This window comes from Cydia amplana, chromosome 13 (assembly GCF_948474715.1).
Source record: "Cydia amplana chromosome 13, ilCydAmpl1.1, whole genome shotgun sequence".
NCBI classification, from domain to species: Eukaryota; Metazoa; Arthropoda; class Insecta; order Lepidoptera; family Tortricidae; genus Cydia; species Cydia amplana.
In genome coordinates, this window is record NC_086081.1 from 3,996,663 (window position 1) to 4,023,881 (window position 27,219).

General features: G+C 38.2%; 4 protein-coding genes and 1 long non-coding RNA gene across 5 annotated transcripts in view; 4 read left to right on the plus strand and 1 right to left on the minus strand.

The window, feature by feature from the left end:
• LOC134653447 (pyruvate carboxylase, mitochondrial) overlaps positions 1-427 on the plus strand; it is a 57,351-nt gene extending 56,924 nt beyond the window's left edge. The window contains exon 26 of the mRNA XM_063508813.1: positions 133-427. Within this exon, the coding sequence (XP_063364883.1) occupies positions 133-305 (173 nt within the window). The 3' untranslated portion in view covers positions 306-427. The remainder of the gene's footprint in view (positions 1-132) is intronic.
• A 4,786-nt stretch (positions 428-5,213) lies between these two features.
• On the minus strand, positions 5,214-12,970 carry LOC134653410 (uncharacterized). Its single transcript, XM_063508764.1, has 6 exons — positions 12,430-12,970; positions 11,829-12,127; positions 10,539-10,633; positions 8,332-9,690; positions 5,426-5,613; positions 5,214-5,261 (listed from the first exon to the last, which is right to left on the minus strand). Exons 1-6 carry the CDS (start codon positions 12,539-12,541, stop codon positions 5,248-5,250), a joined length of 2,067 nt encoding a protein of 688 aa, XP_063364834.1. The 5' UTR covers positions 12,542-12,970; the 3' UTR covers positions 5,214-5,247.
• The window catches only part of LOC134653454 (uncharacterized), a 105,966-nt gene continuing 88,634 nt past the window's right edge, over positions 9,888-27,219 (plus strand). Inside the window, exon 1 of the long non-coding RNA XR_010097256.1 lies at positions 9,888-10,077. This is a non-coding gene — a long non-coding RNA (uncharacterized LOC134653454). The remainder of the gene's footprint in view (positions 10,078-27,219) is intronic.
• Positions 15,294-17,523, plus strand: LOC134653630 (uncharacterized). The gene is made up of 2 exons (XM_063509026.1): positions 15,294-15,651; positions 16,582-17,523. Exons 1-2 carry the CDS (start codon positions 15,294-15,296, stop codon positions 17,445-17,447), a joined length of 1,224 nt encoding a protein of 407 aa, XP_063365096.1. The 3' UTR covers positions 17,448-17,523.
• Positions 21,947-24,623, plus strand: LOC134653240 (uncharacterized). The gene is made up of 4 exons (XM_063508566.1): positions 21,947-22,051; positions 22,542-22,712; positions 23,370-23,532; positions 24,493-24,623. Exons 1-4 carry the CDS (start codon positions 21,968-21,970, stop codon positions 24,621-24,623), a joined length of 549 nt encoding a protein of 182 aa, XP_063364636.1. The 5' UTR covers positions 21,947-21,967.

Below are 27,219 nucleotides of genomic sequence, written 5' to 3' on the forward strand. Positions count from 1 at the left end.
ATTCGACCCTGCATCGCTGTCAAACTTCGGTTTTGTAGGAAGTGTCTTTTCTGTACGGTAGTACTATTACTTAATCTGTGGTATACCTTAATTTGATTTGATACACGTTCTCAAATAACTTTATTTCCGCAGCGGTGAAAGTAAAGGAAGGCGAAAAAGTAGAAAAGGGCCAAGCCATCGCCGTCCTATCCGCCATGAAGATGGAGATGATAGTCCAGGCGCCGAAAGCCGGCACCATACAATCCGTACTCATACAGAACGGACAGAAGCTCGAGGGCGACGATCTGATCGCGACCATCGAGTGAACTACATAAGGTGCAATTTTGAATGACTCGTTTCGTTTCTTTGATATATTATTGCATAAACGGTGGGAGGCCTTGACAAGTCGTTTTTAAACGCCGATCAAAATACATTTAAATGTATGGAAATAATGACGACTTTTTGTACCTGGTAATGTTTATCGCAAATAAAAGATTCTTATTATTATTCTTAAGAATGTTCTCCGTTTACTATGGGAAATATTCTCGAGCGAGAACATTCTCCATACAAAACGGAGAACGTTCTCGAGAACGGCATAACTCTATTTCAGTCAAATCATCCACATTTTTAACTTTTCGATTAGCGTTTGTCTATATGCGATTGTCAATTTGTCATCTTCACTACGGCTCCTGATATTAATGTTGAAAATTGCTGTATGTTGGAACTCTGAGATTTTAATACCTAAAAAAGTGAAGTGCGATTTTATAAATCGAATTTTTATGTATATTTGTGTATATCAAAAGTATGTATTTGTTGAGTATTTAAAGTTTTTTTCTGTTAGGAAATTATTTTGTTATATTTACGATGTTGTTTGTTAAACGTGTTTTTAATAACTGATATTAATATCTAAGAAACGCAGCGACTCGAGAGTGATAGTTATACGTTGAAGTTCGAATGTTTTTAATTTTTAATGATCCCGTCTTTATGTTTATATTTTATTAATTATTTGTTACAAGCATAAATGTTTGCAGCATTTTATACGAAGTTTATACTATTGTATGTATGAAGTTATAAATCTTTTTTTTTACTTATGTATTTTGCGATTTTTTTTAAAACTGTTTCCTTTTTTATTCAAATCGTTGTTATATAATTGAAGATTTATGTACTTAGTAAAACATTCGGCGAAAAATGAAAAATAAATAAGCATTTTCAGCATTTCCAATCAAATCGCGAAATACTTGTATCTATATAAGAACCGTACAATCTTTACCCAACCGCGGCATGGTCCAGAAGGGTATTGTTATTGATCGAACTGTGATATCATCCACTAAGTGGTGAAGTGACTTAATAGCATCACAGTATAAAATTATAAAAAAAAGCGCTAGGGACCGGAACCGGTATTGTTTAAATAACCGGTTACCGCGAGTGTTGGCTCTTTTGTCTGATATAATCAGCGAAAGTAGGTATAATAAAAGCCTTAGCCAAAGAACTTTCTCAAATAGAAATGATTATGAAAATCTGTCAAGTAACTAAAAATTTAACTTTGTAATGGGTTTTCTTTTGGTATTTTTCTATTTTCTCATAATAGAAGTTAGATTTAAATTCTCTCATTTAAATATTTATAATTTTCGGAACCCGTGGGGCGCCCTAGTATCACACGTGTGATACTAACTCCATTTGGGTCGTAGCGACTCAGTATCACACGTGTTACTACGGATCAATATGGGTCAAATTGCTTTGCATTAATTTGTTGTATTGTGGGCGTTCGACGGGTTAAACCGGTATCGTTTGAAATAAAGGTTTCCGGTCTCTGAGCACGCTTGTTCATATTTAATTCAAATGGCTCCTAATAGTTATAGTCATTCCATACAACAGGGTTAAATGAGAAAGTATGGGCATATCACAAACTAAAAAGACTACCTTTAGTTGTAAATTAAACTGTTAGATGTAAGGTGATCTGTCTGTACTTGAAGCTAAGTTAAGTGTTTTTTGTATGTTGCTGCTAATTTTGTTATCATTCTGTAATATTATTGTTACTTTCATTTTTACGTTTATGCAATATATTGATTTTATCATATCCTTTTTTTTTTATTCCACCACTGTTTTTTTACTTTGTTTGCCAAACCTTAGTCTAAACTAAAACTGCCTTTACTGTTATTTTTTTTCTGTAAAGGAATAGATGGATGGTAACGTAAGATAACAATTATATTTCGTAAAATACATATGTATTGATAAACGAATAAATAAAACAGCAACTCTTATTAAAAAGTATATTTTAAACTTTAGTTTACTTTCAGTGCTTACTTACTATTAGATCCTAGTCCATAATGAATACTAACAAATATGTACATAACACTCATTCTTAAAATTTTAGGATTCAAAAGTTAGACCAATCAACGAGGCGGTTGACTTTGACGATAATTTACCCTATCAGTATTTGTATCACGATTATCAAGTAAAATAGACAAATCATCTGTGGCTCAAAAATTGATATGATTGCAATAATGCAATCATATCAATTTTGTGATAAAAAAAAATACATTGTTTTGGTTTATTGCACGTAGAGCCACATGTACAAAATAATACTTAAGCACGCGCCTACGACTTTTAAGTACCTTTCCGTTAATGATAATTTTATTGATAAATATACATTCTTAGTGATATTTCAGTGCTAATAAAATATGAAATAAAACGAACGTCATAGGTAGGTCACAAACATTAAAAACTGTTAATATGTACTTATTTTAAGATCGCATGTTTCTGGATTGGCGTAAATCATTTGGAAATAAAATAAATAGTGAAATGTTCAATATATGAATTGAATTCATTAGTCGTCGAATATTAGTAGACGAAAGTCACTAGTAAATTCATCATTCAGAGACAATTTCAATATGGCGATTTGTTTACATAGCAAGTTCCATAGAATGCCACTTTAAATAACCGTTGATTAACAATTACGCATTTTAAATCAATAGGGATGTTTCCTGTACTTAAAATAAATTATTTCAAACCGTGCACGAAATAAAGCACCAGATAATTATTAGAAAAACATAGACAGCAGCTATTTTTAAACACAATTTGTATTTAATAAATCGGATTGAAATATAAAAAGTACACCTACTTTAGTTTACCGTGACGTCACTACATTCGTTTTCATATAAATTCCATATTAGCAAATCGTTTCGACAGTTCTAAAAAAGAAGCTGATTTGACTAGTAGGAATGTAGCCTATTTCACTATTGATAAAAGTAAAAATGTTAGTAAAGTTTGAGGTATGATATGATAAATATATAGCGCTTACCCGGCCTACTATCTATCAGTAATCACCTATAGCCTGACCAGTAATATATGATAATTGTCAAGAGGGCGCTGTCATTCTCATAGGGTGACAATCCAGTGTAGTATGAAAAAATTAGTTCCAGTGAAATTCCGCAACATGGCGCACCCTCAATAGATCCTGGTTCACCTATACCTATGACGTTCGTTCTTTTCATTTTGTACAAGCGCTTTATAGCTTTAAGGCGCCATGAGTTCAGGTCGCAGCTCGCTAAGCACTGACCGGACAGCAGTGCGTGCCCGAATTCGCGGAGACCATTTTGTAAATTTTTTGATATTTAACAAAACAAAAAAAAAGATTTCGATGAGGTCGATCAAAAATAAAAATGCGCATTTTTAGAAGCAGATTTCATATTTTAGGTTATGTGCAAAAGTTGTTACAAATTTTTATGTTCGCGTTTTCTTCTATCGACCGAAAATCAGGTTTTGAATCGATGAAGTTGCTAGAGAAAGTGCTCAAGATTGCTATTCATATTATTTGGCAACCATAATTATTATGATCTAAAAAAGCTGGCTGAACTCACGGCACCTTAAGTTATCAAGTGACATCTACTTTCTACGCCCGAACCAGCAGGCAATAATAGTTCTTATATCAACATTATAACAGTGCGTAATCCTCTAACAGTTTTACAATGTTATTAACATCAAACTTTGCTGTAAAGCAGTGAATACTGCATAAAAACAACATATTTTTTATACATAAAGTATAATATGTTTTCACCTAAACATATTTATTTAACATGAGTATTTTCTCACGCATAAAGAGTAATTTTGTTATGTCTGACCATACGCTGAAGGATGAATAATAATATGTAAGTCATATTGAACTTTTATTAGGGAGCCAATCCCGAAAACGAAAAAAAAACCTCCTACTATCTCATACATTTTGGTGAATCCCAGACAAACTTTTGCTATGTATTTTATTAAATTAATGAAGATAAATAAAATGTTTTCTATGGAACAGCAGTATTTTCACGATTTCGGGGTTAGCTGCATAGTAAATTTGTTCAGTATTGACGTACATATTCACCCCTCAGCCGTACTCTGACAACAAATTCAGCCTGTATTCGGTAAGTAGTCATTTCTGGGCAAGTATCTGACGTACCGACGAATAATTTCATACAAAATGATGCGGTTTTATTAAATCGGCTTGAATACTTATAAACGGATAGAAACAAATTCGTATGAATATATGAAAAACATCAAAACCGGTTTGTAAATCATCTCAACTACGTATACATGAAATAAAACACCTTGGTCCCTAAAAACTAAACTCATTGTGCATTAACTGTATAATATAAACTGGTAGTAGAAATACCTAGTATATAAATAAAATAAACTTATATGGCGTACCAAACTGCGAACATTTTTGAATTTACCATACGTACTCGATACTCGTGAAATAACAGTCATATCGTAAATACCTACAGGCAAACCGCTAAAACTCGTGCTCTGTGGATGCATTGGTACCGATACCAATTATTGTATGTAACCGGATTCAGAATACCGGTTATTAATATGTAAGTTCATTAATTATTCTGTTTACAAAAATTGTAAACCAAAACATCATGTAAAAATGTATACATGCACTTGCAACCACAATTAACCGGTGAAGCAATAACTCATATACCTACTGGAAGAAACTCCTATTCAGTAGGAGAAAGAGCCTGCAGTCTCAAGGAATTCAGGCCAGAATCTAGTCCTGGGTTTATATGGTTTAGTTGGTGTAGAGTAGATAAGCCGGTTCGTCAAAGACGTCATCTAACGCGCGCGGCTATATCCCGATATCAACTTTCGTGCATTCCGACAAGGTTCACAATAACGCGCCGCGTACCATAGGCGTGGCGTTCAAAGGGCTATTAACCTAAACCATTCTTGTCAATAGTTCACGTCAACCGAAACCGGTTTGAAAAATTAACCGGTTTCCAACTCTCAGTTAAATTCACCTGGGTGCGAGAACGAGTCTTCAGCAAAGTCATTCTCTTCATAACTGTAACGAGTAGCTGAGACTCGAGTCCTGATATCATAATTAACCGGTTAATAACCTAAACCATCGTTAAAAGTTTACGTCAAAGACAGAAACCGGTTTCCAACTCTCAATCAATTTCACCTGGATGCAGCAGCGAGCGATCCACCAACGAATGCGAGAACGAGTCTTCGGCAAAGTCTTTTTCTTCATCGTTCGAGTTAACCGGATCACTGAGGCTCGAGTCCTGGTCTTCGCCGTAGCAGCGCCGCTTGTGGTCAGACGGGAAGTTGTGGTAGGAATGCTCGACTCTTATAGCTTGCATTGTGTTGCTGGAAATAAAAATAAATTTGAATTGTACGCCCTGACGTTTATCGAACGACACATTAACAAGTCCGAACTTGTCTGCGCGCGAAACGTTGTGGACGCAAGAGCTAATACGGGCCGTCCACATGAATAGCCTCAGTGTAACATAATCGTCCAAACCGTGCATTTAAGTTTCGCTTTCAAATTTATTTTATTATGATTAGATAATACAGATGGCATTCTATTAAGTACCTGCAGTAACGCGATAAACACAGTGTTTTTGTGAGTTTTGGGACGTGGTAAAAAACTTACAAGTTTAGAAATTGAAAAGGTTAATTTTTATTTTACTTTAAACTTATCCCATCGTGAGATAGCTAAAAAAATAGGTCGCAGCCCTAAAGTTATTAATAATTATGTTAATAATAAGGAAAATTACGGCCACCAGTATAAAGGACGCACAAAATTTGCCACTACAGATCGTGAACGTCGACTTATTTTACGCACTGCTTCAAATTCCACCAAGACCGCCAGGCAAATAGCTAGTGAAATAAATACTAGAGCATCTCTCTCTACGGTTCGACGGATTATTAGAATATCATCCCACCTCAAACGAAAAAAAATCATGAGTAAACCTCCTTTGCGCGAACAACATGTGGCGGGTCGACTGTCTTTTGCTAAAAAGTACATGTGCTGGAAAACCGAGTGGCGAAATGTGATTTTTAGTGATGAGAAAAAGTTTAATCTAGATGGTCCAGATGGATTTAAATATTATTTTCATGACCTAAGGAAAGAACCGAAAGTACTATCACGTCATCATTCAACTCTCGGATCGGTGATGGTTTGGGGAGCAATTTCTTACTATGGTACTGTTGATTTTACTGACGGTAGACGGAAGACTAAAAGCTGAAAAGTATTTAAATTTATTAAAAGAAACAAAAAGTAAGATAAGAAAAGTAATAGGTAGAAAAAAATGTTTTTTCAGCATGATAATGCTCCCATACATACGTCAGCCTTAGTTACAAAGTGGTTTCAAGAAAACCAGATTGAAGTTCTAGATTGGCCATCCTTGTCCCCTGATCTGAACATCATGGAAAATGTCTGGGGTTGGCTTTCTGTGCAAGTTTATTACAACGGAAGACAGTTTAGTAATAAAGAAGAACTGATTCAAGCTATTTACACTGTTTGGGATTCTGTGGACGTTAATTACATACATTCTTTATATGAATCACTACCTAAACGTATTTTCGAATTAATAAGGTCTAATGGAAGGTATACGAAATATTAAACGAAAGAGTTTTAATAACTAAACAGTATCTTTTAGCATGTGAGGCTATTCAAGTGGAAGGGTCAATTATTTGTTTGACGTTATTTCTTAAAACTTTGATTAGATAACAATAAATATTTTATTTACTATTACAAGGCTTCTTGTTTTATTTCATATTTAATGTTTAATGTATATCTCCTTTTTATATTACTATGAGAAATATTAATTTTGGTGAGTGAGGCTATTCAAGTGGCTGGCACTGTATATATATATTTATTTCGGCGATCTCGGAAACGGCTCTAACGATTTCGATGAAATTTGCTATACGGGGGTTTTCGGGGGCGAAAAATCGATCTAGCTAGGTCTTATCTCTGGGAAAACGCACATTTTCGAGTTTTTATATGTTTTCCGAGCGAAGCTCGGTCACCCAGATATTAAATATATGATATGATAATATTGATAATGGAGTATTGAACATTCGTGGGACTACATCTATACTATTTGGCAGCTGCCAACTTTACTTTCAAATCATGTCTCACCCACTAGGGCGGCGCCACTGTCATGAAGGGAGTGATATCGTATTTGACAAAAATTTTTTTGCTGAACGGTGACAAACGGCCAATTTTTTTGTTTCATACAAAAATCTTATGGTTTAAGTTGCTACCTAAGCCTAAGTGGTACCTCAGCTTAAGAACCAGGCTTTTTTGGCACAGGTAACTTACTAAAAATCTTAGCATAGCGCTGCGGCATTAGCTTTATTTGACGTTCATAAGTATGCCTACTTGAATAAACTATCTTTCATCTTATCTTTATCTTATTACCTATGTGTTGTAAAACTTGTAAATGAAGTCGAAATGACTTGTCTGACCTTGATGTATTATCGAATGACAGGTTTGTGTAACTATCGGTCACTCGGTCAAAAAAGTGCTTTACGCAATTATGATAATGTACATACATTATTGTGTTTAATGCCAGGCGTGTCTCACTCCGCGATTTCGTCGCTTTGCTACAGGTAGCTAAAAGTACATCCGTTCGGCCCCAATTTTGGGGAAAGTCATAAGCCGCGCGTGGCGCTGTCGCCACCTAGCGGCCATATCTGTGCTGATCGTAACAGACGCGTTTTGTTAGAGAGCGAGTCTTCTGTACTTAGTACTATTATTTATTCTGTGTCAATGCTCAAGTTAATTGTATTTTTTTAGCGTTCTACATTTATTTTTATTCACACCGTAAATGTGTGACGTAACAGACACGTGACGGTAAAGATTCTTATAAGTAAAAATCTTAATAAAGTTTAAATACACACACCACACACACTTATTACCAGTAAATAACCCAAGTTACGTATTGAAATTATTCAGTAAAACTTTTATCATTGCATTGACTTGACATCATACAGATGCCAATGCCAAATTTCAAGCTGACCGGGATGAGATAAAATAGTTACCTAGGTATTAAACAAGCAAAACAGACATTTTCATACCTAGTTTTCCTTAAAACTGGCCGTCCCATTTCCACCTGCAGCTCAAGTGAATACAGCTTCGCTAGTGATTCTAACTTCTCCTTTTCCTCAGGGTCATTTAAACTTGGCAACTTCAATTCCGACTGACAGGAATCCTGAAGGAACTTTGAGAGCTGCTCATTGGCTGCGCTGAGAATTAAGAACCCTGGTCTTTCATCTCTGATTCTCCGACAACCTGCCCTGATTTCTCTGACCTCGGCCGCAGTGGCTATGCCCATGGAATGCTCGCTGAAATAATGATCGCTCTGTGGACTTCTCTCACTCACATTCAGATCGCTAGAAGAAGTCTTTTGTAAAGAAAAATTCGTTCGCGGCGTTTGGAACCCGTCCTGGTCGCCAGTTTTTTCTTGAAAAGCTAAAAATGATTGGAAGAAGGATTCGTTTGCGCTCTGCCCGGATATGCCCGCGTTTTTTATATCGCTGAACGTGGAAAAAGAAGAGTGGGGCTGTAATATATCTCTGTTCTCTTTCAAGACGCCATCTTCGAGATCTACTACGGTTTTCGAGTCTGACATCATAGCGTCGTCATCGTTTCCCGAGTCTATGTTAGCTCGTTTCTTCTTAAACCTATTCTTGCAACTGGCCCAACCGCTTTTGACTAGACTCTTTTCTTTTTTCAGCCGTTTTGGAGGTGGCATGTTGCTGACCGATTTTGGAGAGTTGTTGTTCACGGATTTGGACGATTTGAAGGTTAGGCTTTTGTTGAAGACTTTGAGTTCCTCAATGCCCGGCCAGTCTGTCAGTTCATCATCTCCCTCTCTGTCACTGTCATTAGTTACAACTCCATCTGAGTCGCTACTGCTTAAAGAACTAGACTCGTTTCCAGCGCATTCCATTCCACTATTCTGATCATCAAACAACAAGGGATTTCTCAGCGAGTTAGGAGGATGACTTTTATTCAGCATTTTTGATTTTCTGTACATCTTTCCGTCAAACTGTTTCCCTGTACTTGTGGTTGGGTTGAAGAATGGGGGCAAGTCTGTGGGAATTTTATAGCCGGTCATTTTCGACAAAATTGGCGTGCCGTTTTTAGAGTTCTTATAGACAAAGTTAAAACTAGAGCTCCCGGGGAGAGATGGAGTGTTTGTAAAGCTGGAGGGTTTAGTTCCTTCTGTGTTCTGGGATTTGAGGACAATCTTGCCTGGCTGTAAGACTGGTTCTTTCATCTTTTTGTCCGTTTCATGCTTTTTCGACTTGAAGTCGTTTTTGGAGAAGAAAGTGGATTTAGAAGAGCACCCGCCGCTGAACGATCTCTCTCTCATTTCGCAGACATCTCCTTTATCCCTGTGCGACCATTTCCTTTTGCCACAGAAAGCATTTCTGAAATACAAATTGAAACATTACTTTTTGTCTGCAAGAGCTTATAAAAAGCGGCCAAGTGCGAGCCGGACTCGCCCATGAAGGGTTCCGTATTTAGGCGATTTATGACGTATAAAAAAAAACTACTTACTAGATCTCGTTCAAACCAATTTTCGGTGGAAGTTTACATGGTAATGTACATCGTATATTTTTTTTAGTTTTATCATTCTCTTATTTTAGAAGTTACAGGGGGGGGGGGGGGGCACACATTTTACCACTTTGGAAGTGTCTCTCGCGCAAACTATTCAGTTTAGAAAAAAATGATATTAGAAACCTCAATATCATTTTTGAAGACCTATCCATAGATACCCCACACGTATGGGTTTGATGAAAAAGTTTTGACTTTCAGTTCGAAGTATGGGGAACCCCAAAAAATTATTGTTTTTTTCTATTTTTGTGTGAAAATCTTAATGCGGTTCACAGAATACATCTACTTACCAAGTTTCAACAGTATAGTTCTTATAGTTTCGGAGAAAAGTGGCTGTGACATACGGACGGACAGACAGACAGACAGACAGACAGACATGACGAATCTATAAGGGTTCCGTTTTTTGCCATTTGGCTACGGAACCCTAAAAACGGCTTATGTAACAGAGTTAAAAGGGGCTTGGATTGGAGCTTATTGTTAAGACGTATTTAAACATAATGAAAACATACCTTATTAAATTGTACAACGAGACTTAATCGCGTATGTAAGTTTTAAGATTTACCTCCGACATTTCGAGGACGGCGTTGTCCCCGTGGTCTCGGAGAAGAGACAATTTAATAATGTGTAAAAATCGTGAAAGTTTAAATCAGTGAAAACATACCTTTCATGTTTTAAAAACGATTTATGGCGGTGCATATAAACGAGTGGCGCCAGACCCTGTGATTGTAGCATTATTGTGGATGGTGATGTATTAGGCTGGAAAAAGACAAATAGATATAAGCAATATTTTACAAAAAGTTACAGTGTAAATGATAATCAGTTCAACTATCTTCTGTATTTAACCTTTTCGCCGCCATTGACTTGATATAAAGTCAGTATTTTTTCGTGCTCACATTGCGTGCCCCATATGCCACACTTGATATTATGCGGTTGTTTACATGCAAATGCATTTTTGACATCATCGCCTTGATGACATTATATAACTTCATTGACGTGGCGGCATTGGCGGCTAAAAGGTTAAAATTGTGGTAGTTGTGTGTAATTATTATTATTATTCTATAAGCAGGCAGGCAGTTGTGACAACTGATATTGCCTGTATCCAGTAATCATTGACAGTTGTCATTGACAAGTTGATGTATAGGTGTGCTTGTCTAGTTGATTTTTAAATTGGTTCACATTTTGTGCTGAGACCACATCTTCAGGAAGTTTGTTCCAAGCCCTCACTACTCGGTTGCTCAAAAAGTGTTTGTATGGGTTACTGTGGGACTTATGCCTTTCTAACTTTAAGTGATGACCTCTCAGACGGGTGTTGTTGTTGCGCTTGAACATTTCATGAAAATCCTTGAGGTCATAGTGCCCAGAGAGTATTTTATACGTCTCTATTAGGTCTCCACGTTCTCTGCGGTGCTTAAGAGTAGTGAGCTTCAGTTCCTTCAGTCTCTCCTCATATGGTTTGTTCTTAAGTTGCCTTGGTAATTTCGTGAAACTCCGTTGCACCTTCTCCAGCATATCTATGTCCTTGGCAAAGTAAGGGCTCCAGGCCCTTACTTTGCCAAGGACATAGATATGCTGCTTAGCTTAAAAAATAATTATTCTATTTGTGAATATAAATAAGAAGTATACCTATATTATATCAATATCTATCTACCTATGTTTGGAATTAGTAGTAATATGTTATTTGGCATAAATTTTTGTATTTAGTATTCAATATCTCTTAATACCTACCTACTGTAACTATTTCCCACACCTATCACTATTTGATCTCTGTTTGGCTCAAAGGTTAACTGGTAGAGAATGTCTTCTGGCATTAAGTTCGCCTTTTGTACAACTTTTACTGTGCAATAAAGTTCAAATAAATAAATAGGTTACACAGAGCTACATACTCCGGGACACCAAAAAATTTGAAAAGTGTTCACAAAAATTTACTATCTTTGTTATCTACTTTACTCACCTCAGTTGTAATAGTCAAAATCTCCACCGGGGGAGACCGGTCTCCTTCTGCATACTCCACCGGCATCTTCTTATATTTCCGTTTTCTCCTCGCATTTGAGGGCCGGGTGGGTGAAAAGTTCTCATTGAAGGAGTCGGACTCAAAGTTGCCAATCTGACAGTAATGTCGGGACTTCAGGCCCTTGTGGGGGTTCAGTTGAGGGTCATCGGAGTCGGACAGCGGCTGTGTTATTAGTGGTGCTTGTGGGGGGCTGCTAGAGCTTCCATCTTCTGTGAGTAGGCTTACTGCTACTGCGGCCGCTGTAAATGATTCAACGGTGAGTGGCTAAAGTGTGCTAAAAATCTAAATACAAGTTATTTTTTAAAGTTGCTGAACAAAATGTTGGCCACAGCCCACCGTAAAATTTTTTGCTTGTGTTACAAGCCACACTCGGTAAAGTGAGCGCTCTATGCTTTACTTATCCTCATGCTGAAACTTGTTATAGTGCTGTTGCTAACCAAACAAGATTTTGCTGACATATAGTGTAAAATATGAATTCCACGAATTATAAACGCAAGGTTATGCGAATTCTGTATTCAACAACTAAGTTAAAAATACTTACGCAGGTTCCCCGCCGAGCGGGTCCGTCGCCGAAGCCCTAACTTGCGTCGCTCCTGCCGGCCGCAGTTACTCTCCTCTAGGGCCAGGTTTAGGTCATGATACAAACGCTCCATACTCCCTAAACAGTCACAAATCTTTCCATGGTGGCGAGCAAAACGTCTAGAACATACGATGGAACCGACTGTTTCTTTGTTTATTTACACACGCTCACGGTGCCCCACTTTGACGCAACATTCACAAAGTGTTTATTAATGAATAAACTACGACGTACAGAAGTATTATTTAAAAATAACACATGTTTTTGACGATAAAATAACCGCGTTCACTGTGCACAAGGTCTTCGCGAATACAAGTTCAATGATTGAAATACAAGTTATAAACTTTATCCACAACGCAAGACCGTAAACACACTTCCGAATGGTGAAAAGTTGAGACGATTTTTAGTCAGGAGTTCTTGAAAATAAGAGCTAAACACTCGCGTTATTTTTCTTTTGTCAGCGTATTATTTGACATTTTTAATTGCAAAAAAATGATGAATGAATGACAGTTTGACAAATGAATGGATGTCTTCGACTCCACTTGGCTCATGAATCTAGTATAACTGGATTGGGCATGAGTGGTGGGGATAACTGACAGAATGGGATAGTCTTATGTATCTTTCAGTAGGAGTAGCAGCGAAAGCGCTATTATTGTTTGTCCTTGTCACAGTCTCACATCTTGTTTTATTCCCCACCGTAAATTGACCACCGTGATTGGTCGAATTCATTTGTTGCCCACCATAACAAATAAATTCGACCAATCATAGCGGCGCAGTGCGACGCTATGATTGGTCGAATTTATATGTTTTGTCCCTCACGGAGGCACGCGTAGACCACTTCTATAGGATGCTACCTTCTATGACTTGGCTATTCCTAGTTCCTACGTTGGTGTTCCATAGACTAAAGAGCTTAGCTTAGCTTAAAAAGTATTTAGAATGCGTACACACGACACGACAATTCCAATATTTAGATACCGATACCGTTTCTCTCTGTCTGAGACATCACTATCACGACCGTTGGATGGATGGCGTCTGTCAAATCGCGTCAATTTGTGCGCCAATGGTGCTAAACAAGTTTATTGTTTTCTATTTATTTTAAAGGGTTTTTAAAGGTTTGGGTGTCAACAAACATCGAATTTCACGGTAACTATTCACGATAATCAAATGCTAGCGTTGATACAGTTTAAATCATTGTTTTTCAATAAGTGTACATGACGATAATTTATTTTGAGCGGGAACCTAAAATGTACAAGTTTTTGGGCGTGTTAATACATAATGAGCGAATACATTTGTAGCTTTAATATCATAGAACATTATCCAACAGAAGCATCGCAATTGTATGCATTTTCCACTATGAAATTGATAAAATACGTATGTATATTTCAGACCTATCTTCCTGTAATATTTTCGTTATCTCTTGGTAGATCGTGAATTATATAACAGATTCTTAAGTGGATTGACAAGCGTATGGTTACCCAAGTGGTCCAATGCGATTAAAACCACCTGAAATAAAAAAACTATATATGGTTTTGGATGTATACTCTGCTCTGGCGGTCTAGCACAACTTGCGTTCTCGCGCGCGAGTCCATACTTGAAGTCGCGCCAGATGTATGGAATCGCGCGCGAGAACGCAACTCATGCTAGACCGCCTGGTGTGTACTTCAAAGCTGTAGGAAATTGGTCGCGTTTTTTAATCCAGTGACAGGCCTGCGGTATTTCTGCACCGGAACCATATTGTTCAGTTGTGGTTTTGATGTAAAAATACTTGGCGGGTGTGGTAATGGGCAAGCCCGAATGTGTATAATTATTAAATGTAGCTCAGAATATCTGGCAAGATATATGGGAACTGATGTTTTTGGGCCATTATCATAATTCAATATCTGTAAGACTGAGCTTTGCTCGGAAAACATATAAATCTCAAAAATGCGCGTTTTCTCAGAGATACAACCTAGATAGATCGATTTTTCGCCCCGAAGACCCCCATATAGCATATTTCAACGAAATCGTTAGAGCCATTTCCAAAATCCCCGAAATATATATATACATATATAAATATACAAGAATTGCTTGTTTAAAGGTGTAAGCCAGCAACCATAAAACCAGCTAGTCCAAAAACTCCCAACTTTGGTTATAAATAAATTTGAATATAATGTTCAGGTGTGACTATTATTTGAATGTTCTATCCTACCAGGTTTCTTTGGATTTGTCCTAGTGTAGTGCTCAGTCATATGTCTGTCTGAGCCGCATCTATGCAAAATATTATGTTAAATTATTTTAAAGCATATTGTACCTTTCTAAAACTGTTAATTAGAGTAGATTGTAACTTCACAAATGGTGGCTGGCACATATTGAAATAAGACAATACTTACTCTTTATTGCACAACCTCAGAATAAATGTACACGGAAACACAAATAATACATGAAGACAGAGGTAAACTTATTAAGACAACCTTTAGGTAGCGGAGAAATGGAACGGAACACAATTAGCAGGTACAAAAAACTAAATCAAAAACTAGAAAAAATACCTTTAAAATTTAAGTCTGCAAGTTCTACAACAATAAGACAATATTATGGCAACCGCATAAAATCATGTTTGATATGGAAAACCACTTTTTTCTGTAATTCCTGAGTGGACGCTCGAAGCGAAGCGTTCGGCGGGGCGTGCAGCGTGGCTGTGGGCTCACGCGTGATGTGAGCAGCGTGCACTAAGGCCGCTCCTATACGCTTGCATTTGTTTAACATGCACGCCGCACGCCCCGCCCCGCTGCACGCCCAACTCGAGCCTTACACTAAGTAACTTTACTTCATAATTCATTTACACCCAGCAAATGGAGCAAACGCCGGCCGGCCGCACGCGCGCCGCGCTGGCCGAGATCCCGTTCCGCCTGGACCGCCTGCGCGTGTCCCCTCCCCCCGCCACGCTCACCGTCACCCTCGCCGCGCTGGCCGGGATCCCGGGCGCCAGGACCCCGGGCGCCGGGACCCCGGGCGCCGGGACCCCGGGCGCCGGGACCCCGGGCGCCAGGACCCCGGGCGCGCGCACGCCGCTGGCGCCCCGCGCGGCGCCGCTGCAGCCGCTCGCCAACACGAGGCTGACCCCTAACGCGAGGGAGCGGTCGCCGGCGCTGCCGCCCGGGTATCTCAGCCCGGCGGCCTCGCCCGATGAGCTGCTGATACAACAACGAGGTTGGTTTGGGATTTTACATGTTTTTAGGGTTCCGTACCCAAAGTGTAAAAACGGGACCCTATTACTAAGACTCCGCTGTCCGTCCGTCCGTCCGTCCGTCCGTCTGTCACCAGGCTGTATCTCACGAACCGTGATAGCTAGACAGTTGAAATTTTCACAGATGATGTATTTCTGTTGCCGCTATAACAACAAATACTAAAAACAGAATAAAATAAAGATTTAAGTGGGGCTCCCATACAACAAACGTGATTTTTGACCGAAGTTAAGCAACGTCGGGCGGGGTCAGTACTTGGATGGGTGACCGTTTTTTTGCTTGTTGTTTTTGTTTGTTTTGCTCTATTTTTTGTTGATGGTGCGGAACCCTCCGTGCGCGAGTCCAACTCGCACTTGGCCGGTTTTTTTTTGTCTTTCACTTATCAATGTAAATATATCAGTAACATTCCTTAGAAACAACTTAATTAACTGTTTATTTTTTATTTTCAAAGTTTCAAGCGGGAAGCCCTTGTACAGTCACCATCAGATATATCGGAACGGCCGAGATCATCAAAATATTTGAACACGAACTCTAACGCTTTTACAATAAAGGCGTGTTCAGATGTTTGTGGACGCCTTGGCCGCTCCGATATATCTTTGATTTTGTTTATTAAACAAAGATGCGAATATTCAAATAAATATAACCACAAAGTCACCAAGCTTCATGAATCTGACAGGTATTTTAATGACAAACATAATGACAAACATACAACAGAAACTATGACCTCTTCTATTGGCTGTTATAGACATCTATCATACTGTTTAATATCACGCAAACAATGAAAATTATTTCCTTCATTTCAATCTTGCAGTCAAAAATAATTACCAAAATCGTGAACAAATAATCTACAACAGTTCAGAAATATGGTAACTAAACCATATTGTTTCATTTCCAGGTCGCAAGCGGTTGCCGGTAACCTGGTCTCCCGACATTGATCTGAAGCGCCAATCCTTCCACTCAACAGTCCGGACGCCACCCAAAGTCCTCCCCGGCCGTCTCTCCCCGCCCAAACCCGGCGTCACTCTCCGCTCGACGCCAAGAAAACGCCTCATCCTAGACGACAGAATCCCGCTCACGCCAGAAAAAATAGATTTCAGCGACATCAGCACCCCTCAGAAATTCAAAATCACCAGCCCTGTTAAAGGCACACCGCCTATCAAGCGTCCTCGTATAGAGAGGACTCTTGAAGCAGATTTTAAGAGCCCGATTGATATGGCTTTGAAAGGATTAAGCCCGACTCAACTAATCAATGTGATTAAAACTATAACTTGCAAGCACCCTGAAATCGAGAAGGAGATTCGGATGGAAATACCGGTTCCAGATTTAGCGCCGCTCGAAGAACGCTTAAGCTATTTGAAGTCGAACATATTTAAAAGTTTACCATCTTCGCGTTTGACATCCAAAACCGATTCGCCGGCGTATTCGAGGGTCGCTACGCATTTAGGCGCGTTCAAGAAGTGCGTTATCGAGCAAGGGAAGACTTTAGTGGAGTCTCAGCACTGGAATAGTGTAATGGACTACGTTTTTCTGGCTTGGAGCTACGTAAGGGCAACGCCAGTATGGGACCACCAGCCGCATAACGCGGGTAGAAAGCAGTGTTTCAAAGCGCTGATCAACTTTTGCATGAGTGCGTTAAAGAAGGGTACGTTTGATAGGGAGTTTCTGGTGGATGTGCAGGATAAACTGCAGGGAATGGTTTCTGATGCTGAGGAAATACATTCCTGCCTCAAATATGTTCAGGGACAGCTGCAGGAGTTTTAGTCTGATGATATAGGTATAGGTACTGCATAGAGGAGTCACGCACACAATCACACGTCATGTACCGTCAATAAACCTATTAGCTTACCCTGGGGGGCTACCGCGAAAACCGAAATTCGCAAATTGGGGGGATCTTTCTCTTTTACTCCAATGCAGGCGTAATTAGACTGACAGAAAAAGATGCCCAAAAGTTGCGAAATTCGATTTTCGCGGTTATAGTATTATACATTTTTATATGCATGCCTGCTAATCGTTTTGTTGACTGTACACGCAAAAGGCCTTAAATTTAGATTTTTTATCTCCAAATTTGTTTACTTATGTGTGTAATATCATTCATTCATCATTCGTTCCATTCGCCTCTTTAGCGAGGCCCTATACTTGTCTGCTCAAGTTGTCTATAATAGATTTCTTTTAAGTTTAGATTTTTTTTCGAAATTTTGATTTAACCCCCCGTATGCTTAGACAGGGATCCGTGCGTGGGAACTCTAATCTATTGTTCTAAATGTCAAGGTCGCTTTTTCAAATTTGGCAGGCAGCATACAAGGGGTTAATATCTTGCATTTATTCGTTCGGGATTTAGTAATTAGGCAAAATGTTTAGATAATTTGATTTTTCATTAGTTAATTGAATGTCGCGATTTTAAATGTTTTTATTATTATTGAACAATCAATTTGTATCTAATTTTAATTGCCATATTTCTGTATCGTGAGTTATTCTTTATAAACGGCTGATGTTGAAAGGAATCAAGAATATTTTTAATGTGTAAGTTTGTCTTCCAAAGGCGGAAGTGTTATTAAGTTGTTTGATTCTTTTCGGAGCTGTTAAAATGCCAAATCTTCAGTCTTACCAATAATCATAATTTAGGTTTTTCCCAAGATGGTACTTGCATGATTTGCAAAGTAAATTTTTGCAACAGTTTCGACCATCAATAAAATTTGTCGCTCAAGTAATATTTGTCATACAATTAAGACTGAAATATTATTTTTTCAGTTTTAAGTAAATGAAATTGAAAAATGTGCCTTAATCTTAATTAATGTTAAAATTGCCTTAATCTGACGAAATATCACTTGATATTGTGTAACGGTTTTGTGTTCTAGTTATAAGTATTTTTTACGCTTAATAAATCGTATTCTTACAGAAACTAGTGTTTTCTGATCACGCCCTTCCGTTTGCATCCTCGAAAGCTGAATAGGGTATTTGACTGTATTTATAATAAATTACTTTATACCATGCATGAAATAAAGTACCAGAAGATACTACCCTAATAGCGACGCAGTTTTATAATGACGTTTGATTTCTTCTGAATATATTTATTTCAATGTTAAATATATTTGTTACATACCTATACTTATATTCGGTAGGTAAATCTACCTAACTGAAAAACTTACCTACACAAACATGTTTGTTAAAAATACACATAAAATACTTTCACTTTCTCAATCATAACTGAATTGTAAACAATGTTTGTCATCATTTAAATTTAATGAAAGGTGATTAGAGCGCTACCTGCTAATTTGTTTTCGCTCAAAGGGTTATCAATTAGGACGGGACTCGATCATTAACAAATCACATTCATAATTATTTAATTAGTATTTTTATTTTGTACCTTGAATATAAAGATGTGTCAGGTTAGTGTACGATTCATTCTAAATCAATCTACTACAGAGAGCACTAGCCATAGTCCTTTGTAACGGTTTAAAAAATTGTTCTTAAATTTAAAAAGTTCGTCGTCGTACTTCGTAGATCCGTTAAGTGTTGTGATATTTAATAAAAATATTGACAATGAATCATAAATCAACAGTGTCTGTCGTATCAAACAATTATCTCGTACAAATTACTATGGGTAAGTACATTTATTATTATTTTAAATTAGAATATTTAAAAAAATAGAAATAGTGTTATATTTATTCAACTGATTTAAGGGGCCCACTCACTCACTCAGTTGTTCGGAGCTGTCAACTTTTTGTTCTAACTGACAGGCCGAAATCGTCCGGCGGACTGGTAATCAGTGGGCCCCTTTATAATATAATTATGCCATACCTATATATATCTTATAATTTTTGGTCGTTTTTATAGTCAGTGAATTAAATATAAAAGCGAAAAATGGATCTATGGATGAATGGATAGGTCTTATTTCTAGGAAACCGCGCATTTATGAGTTTTTATACGTTTTCCGAGCACAGCTCGGTCTCCCAGATATTATGTACCTATTTAATGTAATAATAACATATTTTTAGTGATGTTTAAGACACCATACAACCAATTGATGCAAAGCAATTCTGCCCTCCTAAGGTAAAAGGCCGTACTTTCAAAGAACACTATATGAAAATACGGCCTTTTACCTTAGGAGGGCAGAATTTGACCCATATAACCCATATTGATCTGTATTTAACACACGTCTGATACTGAGTCGCTACGACCCAAATTGAGTTAGTATTACACGTGTGATACTAATGCGCTCCACGGGTTAAGTATGTGTAAGTTCTAGTGTACTATAATAGTGTACGAACCAAAGTCAGTTTTTTTTTGTTACTTACAGAATGCAACGTGACAACTTGGTCTCCAAACATGGACTCCTCATCGACGCCACTACCCGCCAAGTCTGTGTCACAGACTCAGGAACACATTCCTATCCACCCTACCCCGAAAAGCCGTCGGGACCGCAACGTGTTGGCTATGTGCAGAAAACTGGACTTCAGTCAGGCGGAAAAAGATTCGGAGAATATTGGATGAACTTCATTTAACATATAGTGTTGTCCCGGCTTTTTCGCCAGGGTGTGCTAAACGAGCTAGCAAAGGAGGCGTTATGCCCAGCGCCGGCCCGAGTACTCGATCAGAGTAGAGGGAGATTACGTTTTGGCGCTCTATGCTCAGTATTAGGTTCCGTAGTTACCCGTCCGTTTTTCAAGATGTTTGTTTTCACAGTATTTGCCATTTTGGCGCCTAGAGCGGCCGCTCCACTCGCTCTACCCTAGATCCGGCCCTGGTTATGCCTCTGGTTCCTGGTTAAGGCCCAGTAGGTCCATATTCCCTCGCTCTCACTGAGCGTTATACGCGAGCGAGATGGAATGTGTGCTCGGAACCGCGGATATTGTGTTTTAATTTTTTTTTTGTTTGTTGTAATAAATAATAAACAAGTAATCGCTGAGTTCCCTCAAGCATATTTTTCTTTGTTTTATTTAGAACACAAACAGTCACAATAATTAGTCATAGGTACCTATGTTATATGTTGTACCTATTTACATAATGTACCTACCTACAAAAACAAAGATAAAGAACAAAAGAGACCTGGAGGTTCATTATTAGGTATACCTACACATTTCCAATTCTCCCTCAATTGCTCAAAGGTTAACTGGAAGATACGAGAGACTGGAAGTTTCGCCTTTGTACTAATGACGAAATGTTATTTTTCCTGTTGTGTTCTGATTTTTGTACAATAAAGTGTTTAACTACTATTACATTTCGTGATAGGCCTTCTGAGGGGAGTTACCAACGTGTTACCAGTTAAATTTAGAATGTATTGTGTGAGAATACGGTTCAAAATTGAATAAGTTTTGCAATGGCTGTTACAGCTGTTATTCGTGGTGGGTTTGTTTTCGCACTTTGGATTTTAAATGCAGACTTGAGAATTTCCTTTGTCTCAGTTTGTGGAATAAGTTCATTCCTGAGGTTTTCCCTAACTAGTACCTACTCATTATTCTAGGAATAAATATAGAAATGTTTCGACAGGATAAGATTAAGGAGTAACCGTGTAATTCCTAAATATAAGCATCTATCGAAAAACAAATTTTATAAAGAAATACTTATAGGTATGTTTATAATATGATACTTAAATTAGAGGCTTTGTGTTGTGAGCTGTAGACAGTGTCAGACTGATAAAAAATAGGTATAAAACTTGGGAAGTTGAATCGAGTGTGCTTTAAACGTGGCTTTAAACAGTGAACTAGGTGAAGCCACTGAGTAACACGAGACAGATAATACCTACCTGTTTTGGCTGTGATAGTGCTTTTCAAATGCGTGGAAATGGAAATCCAACAAAACATAAAAAAATAAGATAATTGTTTACGTCACGTGTATTTGTATGTAATTTACAATGTCTGTCTAATCAAACATTCACTCTGGAAACTCCCCCAACCAACGGTGCATCCAAATTACAAAACAGGCCATTCGTATAATCTGGGAATACCTAGTGTTTATATGTAGTTACTAACCTTATAACTATAGACAATCTTATCTTTGCGGTTACAAACGGCGCGCAGGCATCGCTGCCGAGAGCTAGATGTGCTGCGGTAACTTAGTTCGAAATTTTACCACATGCAGACTTAAGTTTGTATTTGTTTTTTTATCTGCTGGGTTTCATCGACTGCATGCTATAATGTATAACTGAGCTACGGCAGTCCACAGTCGCAAGTGTGCGAATAGCAACGCGTGCTAAATTATATTGAAGTGTTTTTATTTAGTGTTTTGGTTCAACAATATTTATAAAAAACATAGTTCAAGATATAATAAATAACATTTCAAAGATGCCAATAAAACTACCTAAAAGTTGTTGTAGTTTTTGCATAATTCCCAGGATTGAACTCGTAATTTGGGCATGTATCAGTTTGGTGAGTACCTATTATATATTCAATTCAAATACTTAATTTATTTTAGAAACATATATGTATTATGTTATGTCCATATACCGTAGTTGTTCGTATCAAAACTTTACTTAGAGGTACAATTCATTAATAAATACATCTATTTATCACAGTCAAAACAATTATAATACATAAAATGCGTTTAATTATTACAAGTTACGCGTAGGTACTTACTTAAAGTGAATTAGCATGCCTGTTTTTAATTATTTTGTGATCATTAAACCAGAAACTGCTGTTACATTAGTGCACCGTCGGTGAACTCTTTCAAAAGTAGACTAGATACAAACACATTGTACCTAGTACTTTAAAAAGTGTAAAATAAACACAAGTGCTGCGATATACACGCATCATCCAAGGCTGTTACTGTACTGTAATACAATAATAAATAATAATTAAATAAAATAATCAATAAAAGAATTACAATATGTAATTTATTTACGGTTTATTACTGTTTCAGATTATCAGCACGGTGGTATTGTTTTACCTGATTTTTGGGGTGATGTTCGCGGATGCAATGAGAGGAGGCGGCCATCGCTACGCCCCCGAGGATTTGATAATATTGATGATATCATTGGTGTTAATTGCTGACGTCGTGCACAACGTACTCATCATAGGGTCTTCTCTTAGGGTGAGTATTATATTAGGTAGGACTGCCATCTGACCTTCCAACCCAAAGCGTAAACTCATGGGTAAACTAGACCTTATTGGGATTAGTCTGGTTTCCTCACGATGTTTTCCTTCACTGAAAAGCGACTGGCAAATATCAAATGATATACATATTCGTATACAGTCACGCTCCGTGGCCAGTGATTGTTACGCCATTTAGGGTTCTAGCTAAATTGGACATTCCATAGCTTAAGTATGGATCAACCAATTTAGCTAGGACCCTAAATGGCGTAACCATCCCGTGTGGTGACTGTACTGTAAGACCTACATCAGTTCTGAAAAACTCATTGCTATGAACCGGGGTTTGAACCCGCGGCGCGACCTCCGGATTGAACGTCAGACGCCCTTACCGCTAGAGGCCACTAGCGCTTCTCTCAGCGGTTTTGACAGTAATTACTTAATGGGGGGTACCAGCGCTGTGACAGCTAGTCTGTAACACAGCAAATGCTGAGTCCATAGTCCATCCCATTCACACCATTGTCACACCATTGTTATAGATAGACTTAATTGTGTTGTTCTCCTATCAACATGTCTATTTGTTTGTTTTTCTTTTATTGTTTGTGTATTCTTGCATGTGTGTGGCAATAAACATTCTTAATTATTTATTATTGTGTTACAGAGAGATGCGAAGCTTCTCAACATTTCCTATTACCTCGGTGCCGTGGTGTGGTTCGTTCTAACAGTACTGCTAATTTTGGGTTTCGCAACTGCGATAGCGATCGGACCATCAGATGCTTCGGCGCTATTTTATAGATATTCGGCAATATTTGTCTTACTGATAAGTAAGTATTTTGTGCTTTGTATCATAAGGTCAACCGGGATAAGTGCAACTGTGGGATTATAGCGTCTATTTCGTTATTTCTCGAATACGATTGGTCAAACGCCCTCTATGTTACGATTATTACGTTTTATTATCAAAGTACCTTTATCATTATCACTTGGTATACATAGACTAGGAATCCTCTAGACGGAGTTTAGAGCAATTATTTCATGAAACCGATGCTGCCAAAAATACGGGGGTGCGAGGGACGAGGTGAGCGAATCCCCGTGCCGTGATTGGTCCGTTCAAAGACACAGACCAATCACGGCACGGGATTCTGACACTTTGACTCGAAGATGGAGTAAAACTACCGTATATAGTGGCAGAGGGGGTAGCGTTACTATGCTCAGTCTAGAGGATGTCTTGTCTGTGTCACTTGGTGACAGGAGCTCTTGTAGTTCACGTCGTTTAAAAAAAGATAGGTTACTAAAATAGACGCAATATGTGGTCTTTCCCCCCAACCCCAATTATTAGGCAGAATACCACTAGATAACCACTACACATCGTAAGCGTAACAATTACCTAATCCCAAGAATTGACGTAGGCACTAGTTTTTACGAAAGCGACTGCCATCTGACCTTCCAATCCAGAGGGGAAACTAGGCCTTATTAGCCTAGGGATTAGTCCGGTTTCCTCACGATGTTTTCCTTCACCAAAAATCGACTGGCAAATATCAAATGATATATTCGTATACAGTCACGTTCCGTGATCCGTGATTGTTAGATTGTTACGCGTTACGCCATTTAGGGTTCTATCTAAATTGGACATTCCATAGCTTAAGTATGGATCAACCAATTTAGCTAGGACCCTAAATGGCGTAACAGTCCCGTGTGGTGACTGTAGTGTAAGTACCTACATGAACTAGTAAAATCTATGGGTTTACCTTGTCATATATATGATTGAACCAGCTTTTGTTTTTCAGTTATGCGAGGATACATGCTCCTGATAACGCGCGGAGTAAGGTTGGAGCTACAAGAACATGGATACAATGACTTGGATAGGACCATGGAAACGGGGAGGGACCAGGAACCCCCAGTTCAACGCGTCTATTAAATTATGCCTCGGCCACGGAATGCACGCTCCGAGCGTCACACTCATGGCTCCTCTATACGACGGGCCAGTGCCGGCCACTCCAAGGGACGCAGCCATGCGGTAGAATGAGATAGCAATATCACTTGCTCCCTCTAACGCATAAATGCGTCCCTTGGAATGGCCGGCGCTGGCCCATCGTGTACAGGAGCCATCACACTCACGCGTGTGCACCATACGTGGCCAATGGCCATACGAGGCCATACGCTATACTTTACATTTGTGGCGTCGAGCGTGCACGCTCCTGACGCTCTGGGCGTGCGTTTTGACGCTCTCTCTCGGGTTACAAAGATGCTCTGCGAACCCCCATGACTCCGCCATTTTGAAATTTACCAATTTTAACACAATTGACAAAAAAATACTAAATGATATGATAAGTTCTTATTAATTAAGTCTGGGTATTAAGGCAATATACCTACCTATATGTAAGAAATAAAACTTAAATAATGTTGCCGTGGTTTTAATTTAAGGGCGTTAACAATATGTAAATGAAAAATCTCACAAATCACATGAAAATTATTCAAACCTACACACAACTTTACATAAATACTTACACTTATACATAATCATAAGTAGCAAAAAATCACTGATTGCATACTAAGATGTGTATAAAGTCATGTATGTACCTATGTACCTATTACCGAGCGAATATAACGAAATAGTTCGTTATAAACGAATTATCATAAATTAAATTAAACCATTGTTGTTTTGATTCTAGTTTACACAAACGCGTTATCACGCCGTACGTATATTCTGGGAATACCAGTGTTTATAAACACGTAGGTCCTGTATATGTATAGTAAAGGCTTCTACAGACGTTGCAACAAATTGCACGCGATTTTAGAAATTGCCGGCTAAGTAGGACCAACGAATTCAATGGATCGATCAAAATCCGCAATGTATTGCGAATCCCATGAGATTATCGGTAACATTTAGACAGGCCAAAAACCTTCAAGGTCGACAGACTAAATATAAATCAAGGTTAGCTTTGCGTTTATACAGGCGGCGCGCAAATATCGCTGCCGCGAGGTACATGTATTACGGTGATTTAGTTCGGAATTTGCCCACATACAAACTTAAGTTTGTTTTTCGTGTTTTTAGTATTCTGCACGTAAATATCTGCCTAGTTTCGGCGTCTGGATGAGTCATACAGACTACATAATAATAACAGAGGCTCGCCAGTCGGCAGTACAAAGTGTACGAATGAAGACGCGTGCTAAATTCAGTGAAGTATATTGGATATTTGGTTATTAAATAGGACAATATGCCGAACGACAACAGTCCAGTATATAACAGGTCCAAGATTAAAAATTGTTGCAGTTGTTGTTGCAGTCCCAGTATTGAACTTGTAGTTTGGGCTTCTATCAGTTTGGTGAGTGATCAAAATGATCGAAACACTACTTTTTATAAGCTGGTAAGGTCAATATGGGTAAGTGTGGCATACGGATAAGTGTGTAGGATAAGTGTTGCGAATTTATACATTTTTATATAAACACTAATTAATGTGTATCTAAACGGACCCCAATTTGAAGGCCAGCCACACTTACTTACCTAACTACTAATTTTACTACTTTTAAAATAGATAGGTATGTAAGCGCCGCGTTCAATGAACTTTTATCAAATTTGAAATTGAAAACGATAAGAAAATCAAATAAATAATTAATTGCAATACAACTAGGAAATGCTGCCAGCATCATTGGTCCAATTATCTCTCTGTCACTCTATTTACGCTTAGGTAATAGTCTGTTCGGAAAGAGAAGGGTCGTGGAATGTATTGGGCCCCATACATTCCATGACTCTTCTCTTTCCGCACAGACTCCACGCCTTAATTGGAGTAAAAAAAAAACCGGCCAAGTGCGAGTTGGACTCGCGTTCCAAGGGTTCCGTACATTAAGTCCGACTCACGCTTGACTGCACTTTTCTAATAGGTTTTCCTGTCATCTATAGGTAAAGAACTAGGTATTTAGTGTATTTTTTTCAAAATTTTAGAGCCAGTAGTTTCGGAGATAGGGGGGGGGGGATGGTAATTTTTTGCCTATTTTCTTGAATAACTGCTAAACTATTTATCCTAAAATTATAAAAAAATATTTGAGATTCTTACAATATGTAACAGAATATAGTTTGAAAAACTTTATTTTTTAATTTTCTCATATACCCCCCAAAAATGGCCTCCATATTTAAAATTTATTTATTTACGTTATATGTCCATCTTTGGGTCACAAACTTACATATGTGTGCCAAATTTCAACTTACAGACGGACGGACTGTGACAGACGGACGGACAGACAGACACACGACACGAGTGATCCTATTAGGGTTCCGTTTTTTCCTTTTGAGGTACGGAACCCTAAAAAAGAGAAATACCTATGCCCGAAATTTGCAATCTTCGGTGTTCGCGGCAGGCCCTCTGGTCAACATGTGTTGGTATTCCTTACACAATTTTGGGAACAAATCAAATTATTTTTATCAAATATTTTGATTTGTGTTTTTTTCAGTAGTCATTCAGTTCATAATCATAATTTTAAAATGTGTATTCCTTATTGTGTTATAATTATACTCA

What these genes read in the sequence shown, in the direction of transcription:
- LOC134653410 (XM_063508764.1), bottom strand. Translation starts at nt 12,541, where the DNA reads ATGGAGCGTTTGTATCATGACCTAAACCTGGCCCTAGAGGAGAGTAAC. An exon ending in TCGTTTTTAAAACATGAAAG is followed by an intron (nt 9,691 to 10,538) that starts GTATGTTTTCAC and finishes TTTGTATTTCAG; the next exon opens with AAATGCTTTCTGTGGCAAAA. An exon ending in CCAGTTTTAAGGAAAACTAG is followed by an intron (nt 5,614 to 8,331) that starts GTATGAAAATGT and finishes TTTTATTTCCAG; the next exon opens with CAACACAATGCAAGCTATAA.
- LOC134653630 (XM_063509026.1), top strand. Translation starts at nt 15,294, where the DNA reads ATGGAGCAAACGCCGGCCGGCCGCACGCGCGCCGCGCTGGCCGAGATC. An exon ending in GCTGCTGATACAACAACGAG is followed by an intron (nt 15,652 to 16,581) that starts GTTGGTTTGGGA and finishes TTTCATTTCCAG; the next exon opens with GTCGCAAGCGGTTGCCGGTA.
- LOC134653240 (XM_063508566.1), top strand. Translation starts at nt 21,968, where the DNA reads ATGCCAATAAAACTACCTAAAAGTTGTTGTAGTTTTTGCATAATTCCC. An exon ending in TTTGGGCATGTATCAGTTTG is followed by an intron (nt 22,052 to 22,541) that starts GTGAGTACCTAT and finishes TTACTGTTTCAG; the next exon opens with ATTATCAGCACGGTGGTATT. An exon ending in AATATTTGTCTTACTGATAA is followed by an intron (nt 23,533 to 24,492) that starts GTAAGTATTTTG and finishes TTTGTTTTTCAG; the next exon opens with TTATGCGAGGATACATGCTC.